The sequence below is a fragment of the Psammomys obesus genome, unplaced genomic scaffold (assembly GCF_907164565.1).
Source record: "Psammomys obesus unplaced genomic scaffold, mPsaObe1.curated_primary_1811, whole genome shotgun sequence".
NCBI lineage: Eukaryota > Metazoa > Chordata > Mammalia > Rodentia > Muridae > Psammomys > Psammomys obesus.
This window is the reverse complement of record NW_026590663.1, coordinates 10,093,330-10,111,487: the sequence shown is the minus strand read 5'-3', so window position 1 is coordinate 10,111,487 and position 18,158 is coordinate 10,093,330. Positions and strand designations below refer to the sequence as shown.

The 18,158-nt window shown below is 36.4% G+C and overlaps 1 protein-coding gene and 1 pseudogene across 2 annotated transcripts in view; one reads left to right on the top strand and one right to left on the bottom strand.

Moving 5' to 3' along the window:
- Nucleotides 1-18,158, bottom strand: part of Mkln1 (muskelin 1) — a 143,132-nt gene that overhangs the window by 36,374 nt on the left and 88,600 nt on the right. For both annotated transcript variants that reach the window (XM_055608211.1, XM_055608212.1), the window contains 3 exons: nt 16,005-16,082; nt 14,043-14,108; nt 5,218-5,330 (listed from right to left, as the gene is read on the bottom strand). In XM_055608211.1, coding sequence (XP_055464186.1) covers nt 5,218-5,330; nt 14,043-14,108; nt 16,005-16,082 — 257 coding nt within the window. The remainder of the gene's footprint in view (nt 1-5,217; nt 5,331-14,042; nt 14,109-16,004; nt 16,083-18,158) is intronic.
- Nucleotides 3,340-3,642, top strand: LOC129677513 (thioredoxin-like; annotated as a pseudogene).

The following is an 18,158-nucleotide window of genomic DNA, read 5'->3' as shown; positions in this document are numbered from 1 at the left end:
GAATGAATGAATGAATGAATGAATGAATGAATGAATGAATGAATGAAATTAGAAAGAAAAAAAAAACTACAAAGTTACCAGGTAAAGAAGAGACACAGTAAGGGAGGCTGTCTCTAGTCATCCTAACCTAATTACAGTAAGCGGATTTGGTAAAACAGCATAATACAAGCAAGTGCCTCTCTCTGGGATACTTTAGTCAGTCTATAAGGTCAATGCTTTTTCCATGAAAACACTTCAACATCTGTCTCTTCATCCTTATTCACAGGCAAAGTTCCCAGAGGCTACATGGCTTTCTGATACACAAAAATCTGAGTGCAGAAGCACATGTGATTCAACTACTTCAACTACCTTCTATTACATCAAACATTAAAAAGACTTTAAAAGTACAAAACAATGCAATTTTTTGTGTAGAATGGTTGTCTCAAAAAGTATTTATGTAGTTTTTGGAATTCCAAGTTCACAGAGTGTTTCTTCCCGTGGAGCATTTTGGAAGAACAATTACAACTAATCAAAGTATGCTTAACCAGAAACTATGATTAAGACAGACATTGTCTAAAAGAAAACCATATCAAAATTTACCATATCAAAATGGACAAAATATGTTGCCAATGATATAAAACATGTTTTTAAAAATCACTACTGTGAAAGGCTGTCATTGATCTTGACACCTCCTCAATGCTCCACCCTTTTCTATTGAGACTGACAGCAACATGAACAAATGTGTTTTGGGATATCATATAATACAACACGTCGACATTTGTAAGTGAATCAGTATTTTTCAAATACATAAGTAAAAAAATATGTATAGGTTTTATAAAATCCGCCCAAAGAGCAAATAAGACAAAGATTTTTAACACAAAAGATATGTAATATGGTCTACATGACAACCTACCATTAAAAACCAAACATTTGTCTATTTGGGACATGAGATCAAAAAAAGCAATAAGAAGTTGCCTGGAAAGGCTGTTAAAGATCCATTTTCTTGTCCCAAGTACATCTATATATGGTCCAATTTTCTTCATTTCTTTCATGTAAAGCATGTCCTACAAGAGTAAATATATAAACAGATACAAGAATCTAGCTGTCCTTGACTAGTCATTAACAATACCTCTAAAAATCTAAAATAATGTCATTTTTGAAAACAGTTCTTAACATCTTAACAAAAATATGTTCAACTGTTGTAAATTAACTGATAAATAGAAAAGGTATCTCTTACATAGTAACTTTCAATAAGCATAACCTAAGTAAATTGAGAAAATACTAGGTATTTTTAAGTATACAAAAGAATCCTACTACCCTAAGATTTCAAAATTATTAATATAAATAAAATCCAGTAAGAAGAGTCCTGTCAGCTGGGCACAGTGGTACACACCTGTAATCCCAGCATTCAGGGAGGCAGAGGCAGGTAGACCTCTGTGAGTTTGGGGTCAGCCTGGTCTACAAAGGGATTCCAAGACAGTCATGGCTACATAGAGAAACCCTATCTTGAAAAACACACACACACACACACACACACACACACACACTCACACACACACACACACACACACACACACACACAAAAAAAAAAAAAAAGAGACTGTCTAATTCCTTCTTGCTCAACAATCCTACAAATGAAGTCAGAGATGTTTAACAAGAGACACAATTAAAATGTGTGCATGTGGATAAGTGACATTTTTTTTTAGCACTCCCTTTATGAAAAGCTACACCCTAATCTAGCCTTTTTTAAGAACACATCTCTTGATATAAAACTAATTTTATTAAGATTGTTAGGCTTGAAACAATACTGAAGATGGATCAGGGTTAATAAAAATGCTTTTCTTTGTGCTTACTTATAGTGCCAGGAAACCCAGGCTCTTGCACAAAGTAAGCATTCTACCACTAAGCAACATCCCCCAGCCTTTCATTACTTCATTCTCACTTTCTTTCATTATTAACTAATTTAAAGAACAACTCAAACTGAAAAAAAGGTACCTGCCTAGCTACATAAATATTTAAAATTATTTTCTCCTTAAGAACTAAGTCTTTCTATTAGCTTTTGATTTGTTTTACTAGACACATGTTTAAATAAATTCAAAAGATTAAATCAATTTTGCTTCTTGATTGTATATCATGCTTTTAAAAAGCATACCCTGAGATACCACCAACAATAACCTATACTCACTGGTACAAAAAAAAATTAGGTATGCAAAATAGTAACTACTACCTGTTAGAAACCATGGGCTATTTAAGCTAGGACAATATTACCATTCAGTTCACAGACAGACCAACTAAAGATGTTTAGGTGTTGTCTTAGTCACTGTTCCATTGCTGTGAGGAGACACCACAATCAAAGCAACTTTGATACAAAAGAGAATTTAATTAGGAACTTCCTTATAGTTTCAGAGGTTGAGTCCACCATCATTACAGGGAGCATTGGCACCACACAGGCAGACACTAGAGCAGTAGCTGACAGCTACACCCTGACCCATAGGCAGAAAGAGAGAGACTCTAGGCATTGCATGTGCTTTTGAAACCTCAAAGCCCACTCTCTGCAACACACTTCCTCCAACAAGGGCACACCTCCTAATCCTTCTCAACTAACTATTCAAATATATGAGCCTATGGAGGCCATTTTTATTAAGCCACCACAGGCATCTATATGATAGAGTAGCAAACTATAAGAAACCTGAGCTTGAGTACTAAAACATTTTATTAGCTTCAAAATAACAGAAAATGTTCTCATCAAAATAATCACTGTGATTTTTAACTTCATATTAAAAGATATGTATATGATATAACAAATAATACAATGAATGGGCATAGTGACACATGCCTGATATTCCATCACAGAATAGGTAAAGCCAGAAGGAGGGAAAAGAAAGCCTTGAATTTGAGGCCAGTCTGTCCTATTTAGTGATACCATATCTCAAAAACACAAAATATCTGTACTTACACAAAGCCTCACACCCAAACACCCACTCCCCTAAAATTTGAATTTATTATTCTTTTGTTTTACTCCAAAATTAACTTTTATTAATTTACATCATCTGTTTACTTACAAAAGAATAAGCATATCTATTACTTAATAAATAACTTCTAAATAATATGCTTCCTGATTCTAGGAAGGAATTCTGATTCTAGGTGGGAAAACAATAATACAAACCAGTTTCAGGTGAAGGTGGGCACACGAAAGGAGGTTTAAATTCTGTTTAGAGAGCCTTAAGAAAGGCCACACTGAGTAACTGAAGTCTAAATTAAGCTTTAAAGAACATGCAGGCAAGCTCCATTTGGCGTCCCGGATCCGTATCCATTGGATTCTGTAGAAACTCATGTGGTTTCCTCCCCATGATAGCCAAAATGGTAAAGCTGATCGAGAGTAAGGAAGCTTTTCAGAAGGCCCTGGCTATCGAAGGCGACAAGCTTGTAGTTGTGGACTTTTCTGCCACACGCGTAGATCTTGCAAAATGATCAAGCCCTCCTTTCATTCTCTCTCTGAAAAATATTCCAGTGTGGTGTTTCTTGAAGTGGACGTGGATGGCTGCAGACTGTAAAGTCAAACGCATGCCGACCTTCCAGTTTTAGAAAAAGGGTCAAAAGGTGGGTGAATTCTCTGGTGCTAATAAGGAAAAGCTTGAAACCACTATTACTGAGTTTGCCTAATCGGACTCTGAAAAACATAACCAGCCAGCAGCTGTTTAAAACCTGTAACTTTTTTAATTTGCAAAAAAAACCCTATGCAATGTGGAGAGTCTATACCCAACTGCCATCTGATTATGAATGACAATAAAATATTAATTCTACCCTTAAAAACACACACACACAGCTGAAGATGGAGATGGCTCAGGAGTTTTCCTGAGCTCTGATGGAGAACTCGGGAAAAACCCTGGCAAATGGGACAGTGGGGACATGGCAGAACTGCAGAGATGGGAAATGTGGCTGTCACAGTCAGGCTACACTGCAGGCAGGTGCGGGCTGAGTAAGCAAGAGCCCAGTTTTCAAAGACTGAAGGCGCACTGCCAGACATTTCAAACAAGCCGTCCCAAATACAAATCAGTGGGGTTGGTTTGTTTAAGTCTTTTTCTTTTTGTTACAGTTTATTTTCCAATCTACAATCTAAAATAGCTTAGATGGAAAATACAATAAAAGTTCTACAATGATTTGAGGGGGAAGAGAAATAATATTTCCCTTCCCTTGTATATAATCAATGTAATTATTTAATTCAAAGCCATAAATCAAAGCTATTTTCATTATAGAAGTGCTTCATTTATAGATACATAGGCACAAACACATGTATAGATACTATTTTAATTAAAATAAATATTACTTAAGAAAACTGACAGGTATAGCTTAATGATGGGGATTCATTCTGAGAAATGCACTGTTAGACAATCTCAAGTATGTTTGTGATGGCACTAAGCAATATCTTATAAGCCCACCACCACATACAGAGACATCAACAGCTACAAGCTGTTACATAGCACATGACTCTAGTGAAATAGTGAGACAGGAGTTGGGGGGATGGCTTAGCAGTTAAGAAGAACACTTGCTGCTCTTGCAAAGGATCTAGGTTCAGTTCCCAGAACTTACATGGTGGCTTATAACCATCCAGACCTCTAGCTCATGGGGCTAATGAACTCTTAAGACCTCTGCAGGCCATAGGCATGGATGTGATGGGCTTACATGCACAATGGCACACTCATACACAAGAAATAAAAGATATTGTTACAAAGCTAGACAGTGTGGATACAAAACATCAAAAGCATGCTCTTCCAAAGAAAATACAAATAATATGGTAGGGGCTAGACTAGCTCAGTGACATTGCACTCTGAGGCCCTGGTTTCCATCCTTACCAGTGCAATGAAAGGAAAAAAAAAAAAAAAAAAAAAAAAAAAAAGCTGGAAAAAAAAGTAGAGTGTCTGACGTATGAAAAGAAATAAAAAAATTATATTTCTAAGGTAAAGTAGCTTAAAAATTAAAAAAAAAAAAATAGAAAAAGAAAACTATCGCTATTTAACTCTACAGAATAGACTTGGCTATGTATCAGTAATTGATGAGCCAAGGATAGAAATTCAAATGCAAGAGTTCTTAAATCTAATTTATTTTCTTACTTCATCATCATTATTATTATTTTTTTCTTCCACTGTCAGGAAACATCAGAGAAGAAAACAAGCATGCAGAAACTGTATAGCCACGTTCCTACTGTGATACAAATCAATGAAAATACTAGGAACTTGCCTCTTTCTCAGTGTCTCTAGAAATACATGTCCACTGGTTCTCCTTCACACTGTATGCCCAGAAGTCAGCAAGATCTTGTGTTCCATCCCAGCCACCAAACAAATAAACAGTCTCTATGAAAATGAAAAAAAAAAAGTATATATTAAAAAAAAAAAGCAGTAAGAACAAAGGCCTAGGCACCAGACTCACTCATTACAAATAACATTTAAAAGGTACTTTTCACAATTTTTACAGTGATATTACTAAACTTGCAGCTTTCAAAAATATACCTCAGCTAAGTATACATTAAGACTGCTGCAGAAACATATTTTGAGAAATTTATTTAAAAATCAGATCACTAGGCCATGTCCCCCAAGATTCTGACTCCAAAGTTCTTTAGAAGATAAAAAGTCCATATTATTATTATTAAAGTATTCCAAATGAATATGGCGCAGCCAGTTTATGAATTTGTTGGACCATGTACAGTTTGTATTTATCAGCTTAACAATGTAACAACATTTTAGCTGCTAAAGACTGACAGAGTTACTCAAAACTCTAAAAACACAAAATTTAGAGGAATACACAGTAGAAAAGAAGAACATGAGGACACATAGCTGTTACTGTGGGGCGATGGCGGAGGATCACATTAAATGTGATGTTGCCCTAGTGCCAAAGCAATGGTTAAAACTAGCTAAAACTTAAGAATAAAATGATATAAAACACTGTAGTCCCATAAAAAAATGAGCTAATATTTTCTAAAGTTTAATCCAAAACCTTAATAAATAAACAAACTGTCACTCTGAAATGTCTACTGCATTTACAAATTTTATTACTGCGATAAAATTCTTTGTCTTGTGAACAGTGAATCTTTATACATGACACTGTATCATAGAGCCTTCCCTATACAATGCTTTTCCTTTTGTTAAGTATTTCTCCCTTTGTAAATATGTTGTGTCTACTGATTACAAATGTCACGTCACTGGCCCTTTGACCTGTGTGTTTTAAGATTATATACATAGCAGCTAACATCTAAATTGTGACTAACCATGAAGACATACAATTCCAAACTGCACGTGGAAATACTGTAACACTAAGAAGGCTCTTTCTATTCACAGTTGGGTTGTCATCTAAGATTTTGTCATGTTTTCATATTACCTCAATTTTTAAACAAATTTTCTAAGTAAAATATCCATAAATGCTTTACCGGCTCTCAGAGTAAGAACAGCCCACTGGAGAAAGACTGAATTGTAATGCTAACTGGACATTGTGGTTTGTAAATAAAATGTCTCCCAAAGGCTATTCTTGAAGGTTTGGTCCTAGCTGGTAGCACTATTTAGGAGTTTCTGAAAATCTCAGGAGGATCCTAGTTGTAAGAGGTAGGTCACTAGGAGTATGTCCTTTGAGACAACATGCTGTCCTAGCACTCTTGTCCTCTTCTTTCCTGGCCAACATGGTGTAAGTGGTTCTGATATTCCCTTCCAATACTAGCAAACAAAATCCTCTAATGTAAGCTTAAACTATTTTGTCACAGTGACAAAAAGCCTTCATTAATACAGAAATTTGATAACAGAGAATTAGGGTTGTTGCTACTGACTAACCAAGACCATATGGTTCTTTGAAATTGATATACAGAAAGAGGTTAGAAAAGTTAGAGAAACAGGCCAGTGAACAACCAGGATGTCAGAGGCAGACAATTCTAGTGGGAACTCGGAAGACCATGGTCTTAGCTGCTTTTAGTCAACTTTACAGTGAAAATTGGGAGCAAAAAGCAGATAGGAAGATTTGAAAAACCTGGTTTGTTTAGAAAAACTCTAGACCAGTTTGAAGCTATGGAAGACATGTTTTCTGAAGAGCTCACTGCCACTGCAAAAGAAGCCAGGTTCACTTTAATGAGACAACAGGAAAGATGTCATGGAGCATCTCAAAAACTAGTCAGATGCCCACCCACTGCACAAAGTTTAAAAAAAAAAATCAAAGACTTTTCATTGAGATATCAGAGCCTGTAGGGCACTCTGACCTCACGCTGAGTGAAGTTATTTCCCAGAGATGATTTCACCATGCTGAGCTACCCAGGCACTCTGAGCCCACTTACGCTGGCAGCAGACTTTGGTGTAATTTACCTGATGCTGGTTTTGCAGACATATAGAATGCTAAAGTCACAGAGTCATGAAGGTTTCTACTCAGATTTCAAAGGAAGGCTTAGAAGTGAGACAGTGTGTACAGAGAGTTCCTGAGAGGGAAATACATGGAGCTGTGGGAACGAAGCCAAAGAAACAAATGAACATCCAGGAAGTTAAAAGATTTTAGGCACATGGAACTGTACTGAGGAATGCTGCAGGCAACAAGAAAATCTAGCCTTAAAGAAAGGCCATGTGGGTTTTAACCATCAAACGATGGGAAGCAATCCTTCTTAGAGCTGGGCTCTCAATGTTTCTGAAAAGCAGTTCTCTTTCTCATATCTTATCATCATGTACCCTGGACACTGAATATTGGCTACAGATTTCATTTCTATGCCTCCATTCCTCCATTTTGGAATGAAAATATTTATTCCCGTCATTTTATGTTTGAAGTTTATCTAACTTATTTTATAAAGGTTTACCTTTAAAGTGAGTCTTAGTAGATATTTTGGACTTGAACTTCTTAAAGGCTTGGTCACAGACTAGAAGCACTACTTCTGTACTTTAAGAGTGGGGCATAACTAGAAGATGTAGGTCACAGGAGCAATTTTCTTGGTTTTTGTTTGTTTGTTTGTTTGTTTGTTTGTTTAAGACAAGGGCTTCTCTGTGTAGCCTTGGCTGTCTTGGACTTGCTTTGTAGGCCAGGATGGCCTCAAACTCACAGAGATCCACCTGCCTCTGCCTCCCTGAGTGCTGGGATCACAGGCGTGTGCCACCACACCCAGCCAGAAGGAACAATGTCTTAAGAGTAGTATCTTGTCTTAGTTCCCTGTCCTCTCTCTCTGTGTTTCTTCACTACCATGATGTCACCTATTCTTTTAAAGCATCCATGCCATAATGGACTAAAACCTCTAAAACCATGAGCCAAAATAAATATTTTCTTTGGCTAAGTTATTTTCTGAGGTATCTGAGGCAAAAAAAATTAATACAGAGGACCAAGCACAAGTTACTCCATCTTCCTCAGTCTTAGTTTTTGTTTATAGAATTTTATTGAGAGGTACCTCAGATCTAAGTTACACAAAAACATTCTGAAAGTTGTCAAAAACAAACATTTCTATTTTAAAAAAAGAAAAACAAATCTCCAGCTAACTTTTTAGTTCCTAAGTATCTCAGTCACAGCAAAAATAGTGTTACTGTACTAGATTCCAAGCTAACCAATATCTGGAATCCCTCTGACACGTAAAAATATGAAAAAAATTTTAATTGCTAAAAATCTGTGTTATTTCATAATTATAAAACAATCCATTATCATTAGTTAAATGGCATTGTTTCCCAAATGGCATACAGTAATGTCCAGTCACATAATTTCACAGGGAAAAGAAATCAAAGAATTTTCATCGGGCTTAAGATTATTTGACAAGACCTCACTATAACAGCAATTAACCTTGTTAATTTCTGAAGCTTGTAGAGGGAGGGCCATATAACTAAAATAGCAAGAGCAACTGACCTTTTGTTTTATAGTACTTCTGGGCACCCTCTGGATAAGGTTACCCTGGTTCATTAACTTTAATAACCCTTCCTCTTGGGCTCTGAGTTCTCAATGTTCTTTCTGAAAAGCAGGTCTCTTTGTACGCATAAGCCCTCACAGCAAAGAAAACCCACATTGCCACAACAGCCACATTGATAGCTGAGCAAAATAAAATCTGGCACAGGGCAAGCATCCCAAAAGAATTAAGCCAAGATGTCATTCCTGTCCGTGGAATCTTTGTAGTCCAACTGAAGCAATAATACAGTGAAATGAATTTTGTAAAAACTTACTTTTTGATGTACCCAAATAAAAGAGGCATAACAAAAATTTTTGATTAATCACTTAAGTCTCACAAAGATAACCATGTAAAAGCAAATATCAAACAGTGTTATTAATCCATAAAAGACAAAAAGGTTTAAACTATAAAGCTACCCAGAGAAAAGTACAGTGAGAAATTGTAGAAAACAGGAAAAGCATAAATCTTAGCAAAAAACCTGGCTTACTGGAAATCCATGCCCACTCACACAAGTCCTGTAAGAACATGCATGTTTATCCTGAGGCAACACAATCTTTCTCAAGCAGCAACCCTTTCTTTTCACTATGGATTTGTCCTAACACTTCAGCAATATCTATTTGAGAAGTTTTAAACACTGATTTGAATTCAAAAACCACTGTAGAAAATAAGGTTTATTGTGTGATGAATAAGTAAATTAAAGAAAATATGTAGGCAGACAGAAACTTTAAAAAGACAGTGACTAGATCATGGTCAAAGTTCAATTATTAGGATTTGAACTTAATTCCACAAACACTGAAGGAACTATAGAAAATCTTAAGCAGAGGGGTTAGAATCTGAACTTGCTGCAGAACTGAAAAGGAAGGCACAGGAAATGATAGAGATTGCTGGTAATATGGTTAGTAGTTGCCTATTTTCAAAATTTTAAGCCAGTTTCATTTAAGAAACCACATCAGACAATCATCACTCAACCCATCAATTAGTACTTCATAAATACTACAATTAAACTATTATTCCTTGGCACAAAGAATACATCATTTGGTACTAGAACCAAATAAACCATGGATCTCCGTACTCCTAGTAGTACAATTTACACATTATACATGAATTAAAAATAAGGGAGATATGCTAACACAAGTAAAGAATTTGGCCTTTGTACCCCATCTGCACACATTTAGACTATAAAACAGGCTATTTACTGGAAGTGCTCGACTGCAGCACCTACCACTGTGCTGAGTAAATCAGACTGCCGACTGCATAACCCTCCACAAGATGGCACACTATAATTAAACAAGTTTGTCCATTTTGAAATGATATCAACTATGTGCTAAAAGAGAAAGCCAAAATGTCAAACACAAATCAAGTGCCAACAGGAAGATAGGAGCCAGTGAGACGGCTCAGTGGGTAAAGCCTGATGACCTGAGTTCACCTGACTACACAATGTTTTCCTCTGACCTCCATATACACATCTTGACACTCGCACCCAAACATAAGTCTCTCTCACACACACACCAGAAATACAGCCACATGAATGTTTGATCATAATCAACAACCCAAACTTCTCTTCATTAAAAGGCTTTAAAACAACAGATACGTTTTTTTAAAAGCACTTTAATACAAATGCTATTAAGGTAGTTCAAGGTTCAGAAACTTGGAAAAGAGGAGAGTTGTGACAACTCGCCATCAACTTCTGCAGCTATCAAATAATGGGTATTAATGGTATGTGCTGCCTGAGGCTTAAAATCTACTCAGAGGGCAATCATAGCATTTAAATACTTTAAGCTCCCAAAATTCAGCAATAATTATACAGAATCAATAGCCTAATACAAGACATTCCATGCTGAAGCAAAACAAACACATCTTTTCACACAACCTAAATCATAGTTGAAATCCAATTCACAATTAAAGAATAATAAGTAGAGAGGTATCAGGTTCAGGGACAACAGTTAATAGAACTAACAAATACAGACAGTAGGCCAAAATACCACATTCCTCTGCTACTGCAGAAGTACAATATGACTCTCAAATGATGAGAAGTTTTGGCAGTTAAATAGTAAAATTTAAGCCACTGTCCACTCTGACGGTCACCCTGCCCTTGGACCTGGCATTAAGTGAGATGGCACTAAGTAAACTCCCAGTTAAACTACTGACTGAAAAAGAGAAATGAAATTTAAGAACTATGAACCTATCACCTCTTCCTGAGGGGAGAGCAGCCTTACCAGGCCATGGAGGAGGACAATGCAGCCAGTCCTGATGAGACCTGGTAGGCTGGGGTAAGAGGGAAGGGGAGAAGGACCGCCCTATCCGTGGACTTGGGGAGGGGCATGGAAGGGGATAAGAGAAGGAAGGTGGGATTGGGAGGCGACGAGGGAGGGGGCTACAGCTGAGATACAAAGTGAATAAACTGTAATTAATAAAAAAATAAATTAAAAAAAGAATTAACCCAAATGTTTAAGAACACAAAATATATATGAAACACTAGGAAGAAACAACTGCTTTGACATACAACCACATTAAATAGGCTAAATTACTTAGTTTTATAGGTATGCACCTGTGAACTATGCTTAGTTGTACTTAGCTTGTAGTTTATTTCTGTACCTGCTCACTGCTATTTGTGGCTATTTTGTTTTTTTCTTTTTGTGCCTTGGTAGGAAAGGAACATGACAGCTATTGTATCTGATCTACTGCTGATCAACATGACTAATACAGCTATGAGACAGCACAATGTTCCACTCCATCCACCCAGCTCAAATCTCAGTAAACACATATAAACCCTGAGACTAGGCGAAACCTCAATGATGAGTAGACTCTAAACAGGCATGACAGGGAGGTTTGTTCAAGACCTGCTCTTGGACATCTACATACCCTCTAACAGCAGAGGAGAACAGCACAAAGACTATAACACTGTACCTAGCTAGGAAGGACCTCAGCATGCCTTACTCCCATCTCCTTTTAGAACATGCATCATAGGACTAGACAGATTCATTGCAGAATTTAATAAGACCTTTACAGAACCAAGAGAAATGTTCTTCAGCTACCCCATATAACAGAAACAATTGTTTCTAAACTCATTCTATAAAGCCAATATTATCCTGATAACAAGTATAAAGAAATAACAAAAAGAACCAGAGATACATGCTAGATAAATATCTAAATAGAAATTCTTAATAAAAATCTTCCAAACAAATTCCACAAAACATACTGAGAAACTAAACACCATGACCATATTGGTTTCATTCCAAGAATACAAGGATATATCAACATATGCAAATTAACAAATATAATCAAGGGAGCAAAAGTTGCACGATCATCTTAATAGATATAGAAAAGACATCTGAGAAAATTCAACATACCTCCATGATAACGGCCCTAAAGAAACTGGAGACAGACGAAAAATACCTCAAAATAATAAGAGTATGTGTATAGCACGCTAAGAACAGATACCATGTTGAATGGGGAAGCCGAAAGCATTCCTTCTAAAAGTACCATTCTTATTCTGCACAATACTTTAAATCTTAACTAAAGTAATGAAAAAGATTAAAGGATTACAAATACACACACACACACACACACACACACAGGGAGAGGTGGCGATGGGGTTGGGGTGGAGGGATATAAAAAGGGTTACAGTACAGAAGCCATTGTAAAGAGATTAATATCAGGAGTGAGGAGATGGCTCAGCCAGTAAACTACTTGTCACGTAAACAGGAGGACCTGAGTTTGATCCCAACGCCCACATCAACAAGCCAGATGCAGCTGTGCAGTTGGTGATTGCAGCACTGCGGAGACAGAAACAGGAGGCACCTGCCAGTCTACACAACTGCTGAGCTCCGGGTTTTAAAAGACTGTCTCAAGAAACCTAGTGGACAGCAATGATAGCGACATCCACTGTCAACCTCTGTCTCTACATACACATGCATAAATGTGTAAAAACACACGCATAGGTATGCACACATGAACATGGGATACACACAAAATTAAAATCACATAATTGTAATAATCATTCCTACTATATTTCTTAAAACTATTTTTAGAGTTAGTCAAATATGAATGGTGATATGATCGTAGGCCAGTTAGAACGTGCTAAAATGCTGTCTCTACTGTATAAAACAGAGTATGGTAGAAAAGATGTCTACACTTTCATCTTCTGAGCTTCACAAGAGGGACATCTGCTAACTTTAATCTTCAGTCACATTGTTCACACTAAGTTCTGTCATTACGTTTGTCTATTACTTGAATTTTTACAGTCTACCTTCAAATCCCATACATTATCTTTTTTTTTCTTATATGTGTACTTTCCCTGTCATGTACGGTCTCTTTTCCATAGACAGCATAGTAATAAGAACTCTGGAACTTCTCCTGCCTGTTGAAGGTGGGCCTTAAGTGTCAAGGTTGCCTCACACTGGAGCAAAGTGCATTTTGCTGAAAAAAATTAAAGGGGCGTTTCCAAACAATTTCCCTTTGTGTGTTATTAGTAAGAAAATAATCTATATACAAATTTTCCTCTTTAATAAACAAACATAGGTAAGATTGTTACTCTGACACAGAAAAAAAAATGCCTAGAAATGCCATATTCAAGCCTATTTATGTAGGGCAGGTGAGTATTTACAAGAAGGGGTACAGATTATGAAACAAAATCCTATACCTTAAAAGAAAACTTTTCCAAAGAGACTCCAACAGTATTCTTAAATTCTAAAGTTATTATATTTAACACAGGTTAAAGTAAAATATTCAATCTTATTGTTAACAATTTTTGAAAATAGTCAAGATTTAGTATCCATACTGTATTTTTCTAATGCCTCATAAATCTGAATCTAAAAAAGAAATCTTTTTATCCCTAAAGAACTAAATCAGCACAAAAAGGTAACAAAATGATATAAATACTTTTAGAAAAGTAAAACACTGCTTGAGCCAATACTGGCATTTCACAGAAGAGTTTTATAAAGTAAAATTATGTGAAGGGCATGTCTCTCTCAGGGTCTCTTTGAAGCCTCCTCTCTCACTGTCAATGTTCAGACACACATGCAGTCAGTGTCTGTTTTCTTTGCTGCTTGGTTTAATGAATAACTTAATCACGAGTGGAAAGAGAAGTGTGTTCACTCTCACAAAGGATTTTAAATGTAGGACAATGACAAATTTTGGCAATCAGCTCCAGAATCCTGCTGCGACCACTGCTGATATGACTCACCTGTCTGAACATCAATGACCATCTGGTGGCCCCCTCTCATTCCTGGTCGGTTATCTTCTCCATCACCTGAGGAAGAAAACATTTTCCATAAAGAAATAATACAACCCTGTATTCTAGAGGAGTAACCTCACTTGGAAGTTCTATAAAGGTGCTGTCAAACATCCCACTACATTCCTTCAAAATATTAAAAATAAGTGAAAGGATTCATAAATAAAGAAATATTTTGTTTCAAATATCCAAAAGGTTACAGGATTCTAGGAATGTGTGTGTGTACTAAGGATCAAACATGAGTCCCCCACAAATGATAAGCAAGTATTCAACCACTCAGTCACAGTTTCAGTCCCAAGGTTACAGAATGCTAGTATCACATTTGATATAAGCCAGAAAACCTAAGGTTTTCTTCATAAATCTCTCATTAGTTGAAATAAATAAGCTCGGTAAATGAACTTCCCTGATTTTTGTATGTAAAACTGACATCAGGTAACTGCTAATTTCACAGGAGCACTATAAGATAACTGAAATGTCAGTACTGAAACACTCATGGGCCACCTAATGATAACTCTGCTTTTGTGTAAACGTCAGTATATTTACAGAGATTTACACGGACTGCCCACTGCACACTTAGCCGTATGGCAAAGCCTGCTACTACACTAAGCAGTGACTTCAGGCAACTACAATGTCTGTATTTTTTCAGAATAACTAATTACAGAAAAGGTTTGGTACTAACACTAGATAAGAAACTTTCAGTTCCATTAAAGCTCCTGGGATCATCATTGTTGACCAAAACGTCATTATTAAACACATGGTTATATACAGAAATACAACAACTCCTTTCATCTGTGGTACGCTAATTATTTTTCCTTTCTCATAGGTAGGTGCCCTTTAGATCTTGCAGATCATTATTACTGAGGGCTTGCCCTTTCCTCCTCTCCTATAGCCTGATTTGCTTTTTTTTTTCAAAATTAAATTAACAAAATACTAAAATATTTATTTTTAGTATTTGTGTTTTCTGTACCTAATCTGTTTATTTGCAAATACAGGTGTTTTTGAATAAAATCACCTTACAGAGGACTATAAAAATTCAAGTATGTTCATATCACACATGTTATATATGTTCAAGAGATTTTCAATGCACATTAATGATTAATGCTATGAAAGCTTTCTCACAAGTGAAGAGAAAGCCTTGGAAATATATGAAGACCACAAAAACCAAGTGAATACCTACAGAACCATCCTTACTTAATGTAAACATTTGCAGTAAAACATTGCTTCTATCTGGCAAGAGTGGATATATGCAATATATACAATAAAGTAGGTTAATGAAGGCTACAGATTTTGCATTTAAAAAACAAGTCTCTACTAAAAAAAAAAAATGCACCTAGGATCTGTACTTATAAGAAGAAAGCATGAATGTAATCACTAAGGCACTCTGACATTCAAGTTAAGTGCCTTTAAGATCCAACTGTACTGTGTTTTAATTAAAATTACTGTGCCAACTTTTATTAGTATCTGTGTATAAGGTTCACCATTTGTCCCTTCTGTTCTCAAAAGGTCCTGTTATGTTTAGTGATGTTTTGCAGAACTTGGGTTTCCAGGAATACACACACGGTGGCAGCACCGTGTGTCTATGATTTTGCTCACCTCTACACAAGTAGTCTGTAACAGCACTCTGTGTGAGGAACAAACAGCGCTGTTTTTGTTTTTCTCATAGTGATGAACAAGAAGTTCATTATTTAACATAGTAAACTAGACTCTCACTCCAGAATCTCACTGGAGTGAGATCACCTAACATGTACAAGACCCCTGGCCTCACAAGAAAAAGCTGTATATAAGAATCCACTCTGCCATTTGTTAAGGAACCTATATAGACACCTGTTCTTTATTAACAGGGCAGGGTGCCTGGCTAGCTAATGAAAATAGACTATGAAGAAGAAACAGAACAAGCCAGTTGGTACAGCTCACCTTTGGTGCTCTTAGGAATGATCTGACTCCACCGTGGCTTATATTCCTGCTGACTGATGTACTGATTGAACAAGCCATCTGCAAGTATAAAAAAATAAGAATTACATCTCAGCTGGCTCTTCAGCCCCCAGTATGCTACCCAAAGGTAAATAGTAAACAATTAGTTGACACAACAGAAACAAAATGTATTAGCCGCAGCCCATATTAAATTTATGTTTCCACAATTACTGCATTAGCTGCTGTAAAGTTACTAATGCACTCAATGGGTAAGCATGTGACCTCAACAAAGACACTGAAAGAAGGAAATGCTGAGAGAAAAAAAGTGACAATTTAAAGCTGAAAACACAGAAACAGCAGAATATAATTCATAAATAATTTGAATATATGATTCACTTCATTGAAATAACCATATACACCTTAAAAATCATTATTGATATCAATATAAATACAAACGGGAAAAGAGAAGAATAATAAAAGTCTGGAAGAATATTTGCTCTGGTGATTTCTCATCACCATTCTCTATTTTAATTACTACTTTAAAAATCTCTGAACCTTATAATGAATGGATTCTTGAATTCCAATGTCTTCCCATGAAGAGTACTTGGAGCCCATACATTTTGTTACCAGAATATAAACAAAACAACACAGAAGCCAACAACAACAGGTAAGGAAACACGAATGCCAACAGCTTTGGTGTAGGTACTTTAATAGTGCAACCTCAGACAAAGAGAAAACCCTTTAAAATGCAGATTCTAGCTTTGGGGGTACAAAGCCAGGGAGAGATAAAAGTACCACCAGTAGCAATAGAACTATATTTACTGATGCTGCCAAATGTTAAATCTGTTTTGTCTTAGTTCATTCAATTCTAAGAACAACTCTAAGAAGGATCTGCATCTCCTCTTTTAAGATAGAGACTGAGAAACTGTATCAAACTCACACACATCTCAAGTAGGGGGCAGGGATCCCACCTGGCTTTTCTTCTGAATCTTTCCTCAGTGAAGTTTTCATCTACTTCCTGGAGAAGCCATTACACTAGTTACTGTAATCACATGGAGACTCACTTTCCCACACATCTACTCTACACCAAATGATTATCATACCATATTCCCATGTCTATCAAAGGTTTATAAATGATATATAGAACCAAATTCTATATAAGGGAAGAGGAAGAACCTCCTAGAGGACTTGTAAGCAATGTTTCAGGCTTCTAAACAGAAGAAAAAAAAAAGACTTTTATTACTCTGGACACAATTTCATATACATATGCAATGTATAATATATACGATTACTAAAGCCTATTTGTGGAGCTAGAGAAAGACTCAATTCTGTATTAATGACACAGCTGAGAAAGATAAAGAAACTAGACCACTGAATCACTCAACAAGGAAAGCCCTCACCTCTGAACTCCTTAAGCCACACATACAATGGTGCTTTCTTACCAAGGTAGTGTTCTCTTCTGTGTGCATCCACAGAAATAAGTGATGGTGCACTCGCTCTCTTCATGAATCTGTCCTTTGACACTGCTTTCTATCTGATAAGGATTTCTCCTTGCCACTGAAAACCAAATCTTGTTCAAAAACACTATAAAATGCCTCTTTTCCATAATTTGTATACTTGGAACTAAAACAACCTCCGTAATAGCTTTCTTTTCTGGGTTAATCACGAAGCTGTTGTAACCAACCCTATACAATCACTGAATTTCTTCTTAGTTCCTTTATAAACCAGCACCCAAGCTGGATGTGGCGGCTCCTGCCTGTAATCCTAGCACTGTGGAGGCTGAAGCAAGAACGCTTTAAGAATGAAGCCGGCCTGGGCTATATAGTAAGTCTCAGGCTTCCTGAGCTACATGCAGTCCAGATTCCATCTCACCTCCAACTCTTGACAAACATATAAATTGGCACTTATATTTTCATCGTTATAGGAAGAAGTATGTGCAGCACAATTTGATTTAGTGAATGTTTCTATTACAAAATTTACCCCTCCACAGAGTCTTGCTTTATTCAGCCTTCCTGACCAAAACCTCCTTCATCATAAAATTTGGGAATCTTTTTTCTCTTCCAGATAAAATGTGTTGGGCTCCTGTTCATTGTAGAAATATAAGGATAGAAAAATAAAACAATAAAAAAACAAAACAAAAACATTAACCATAAGCTC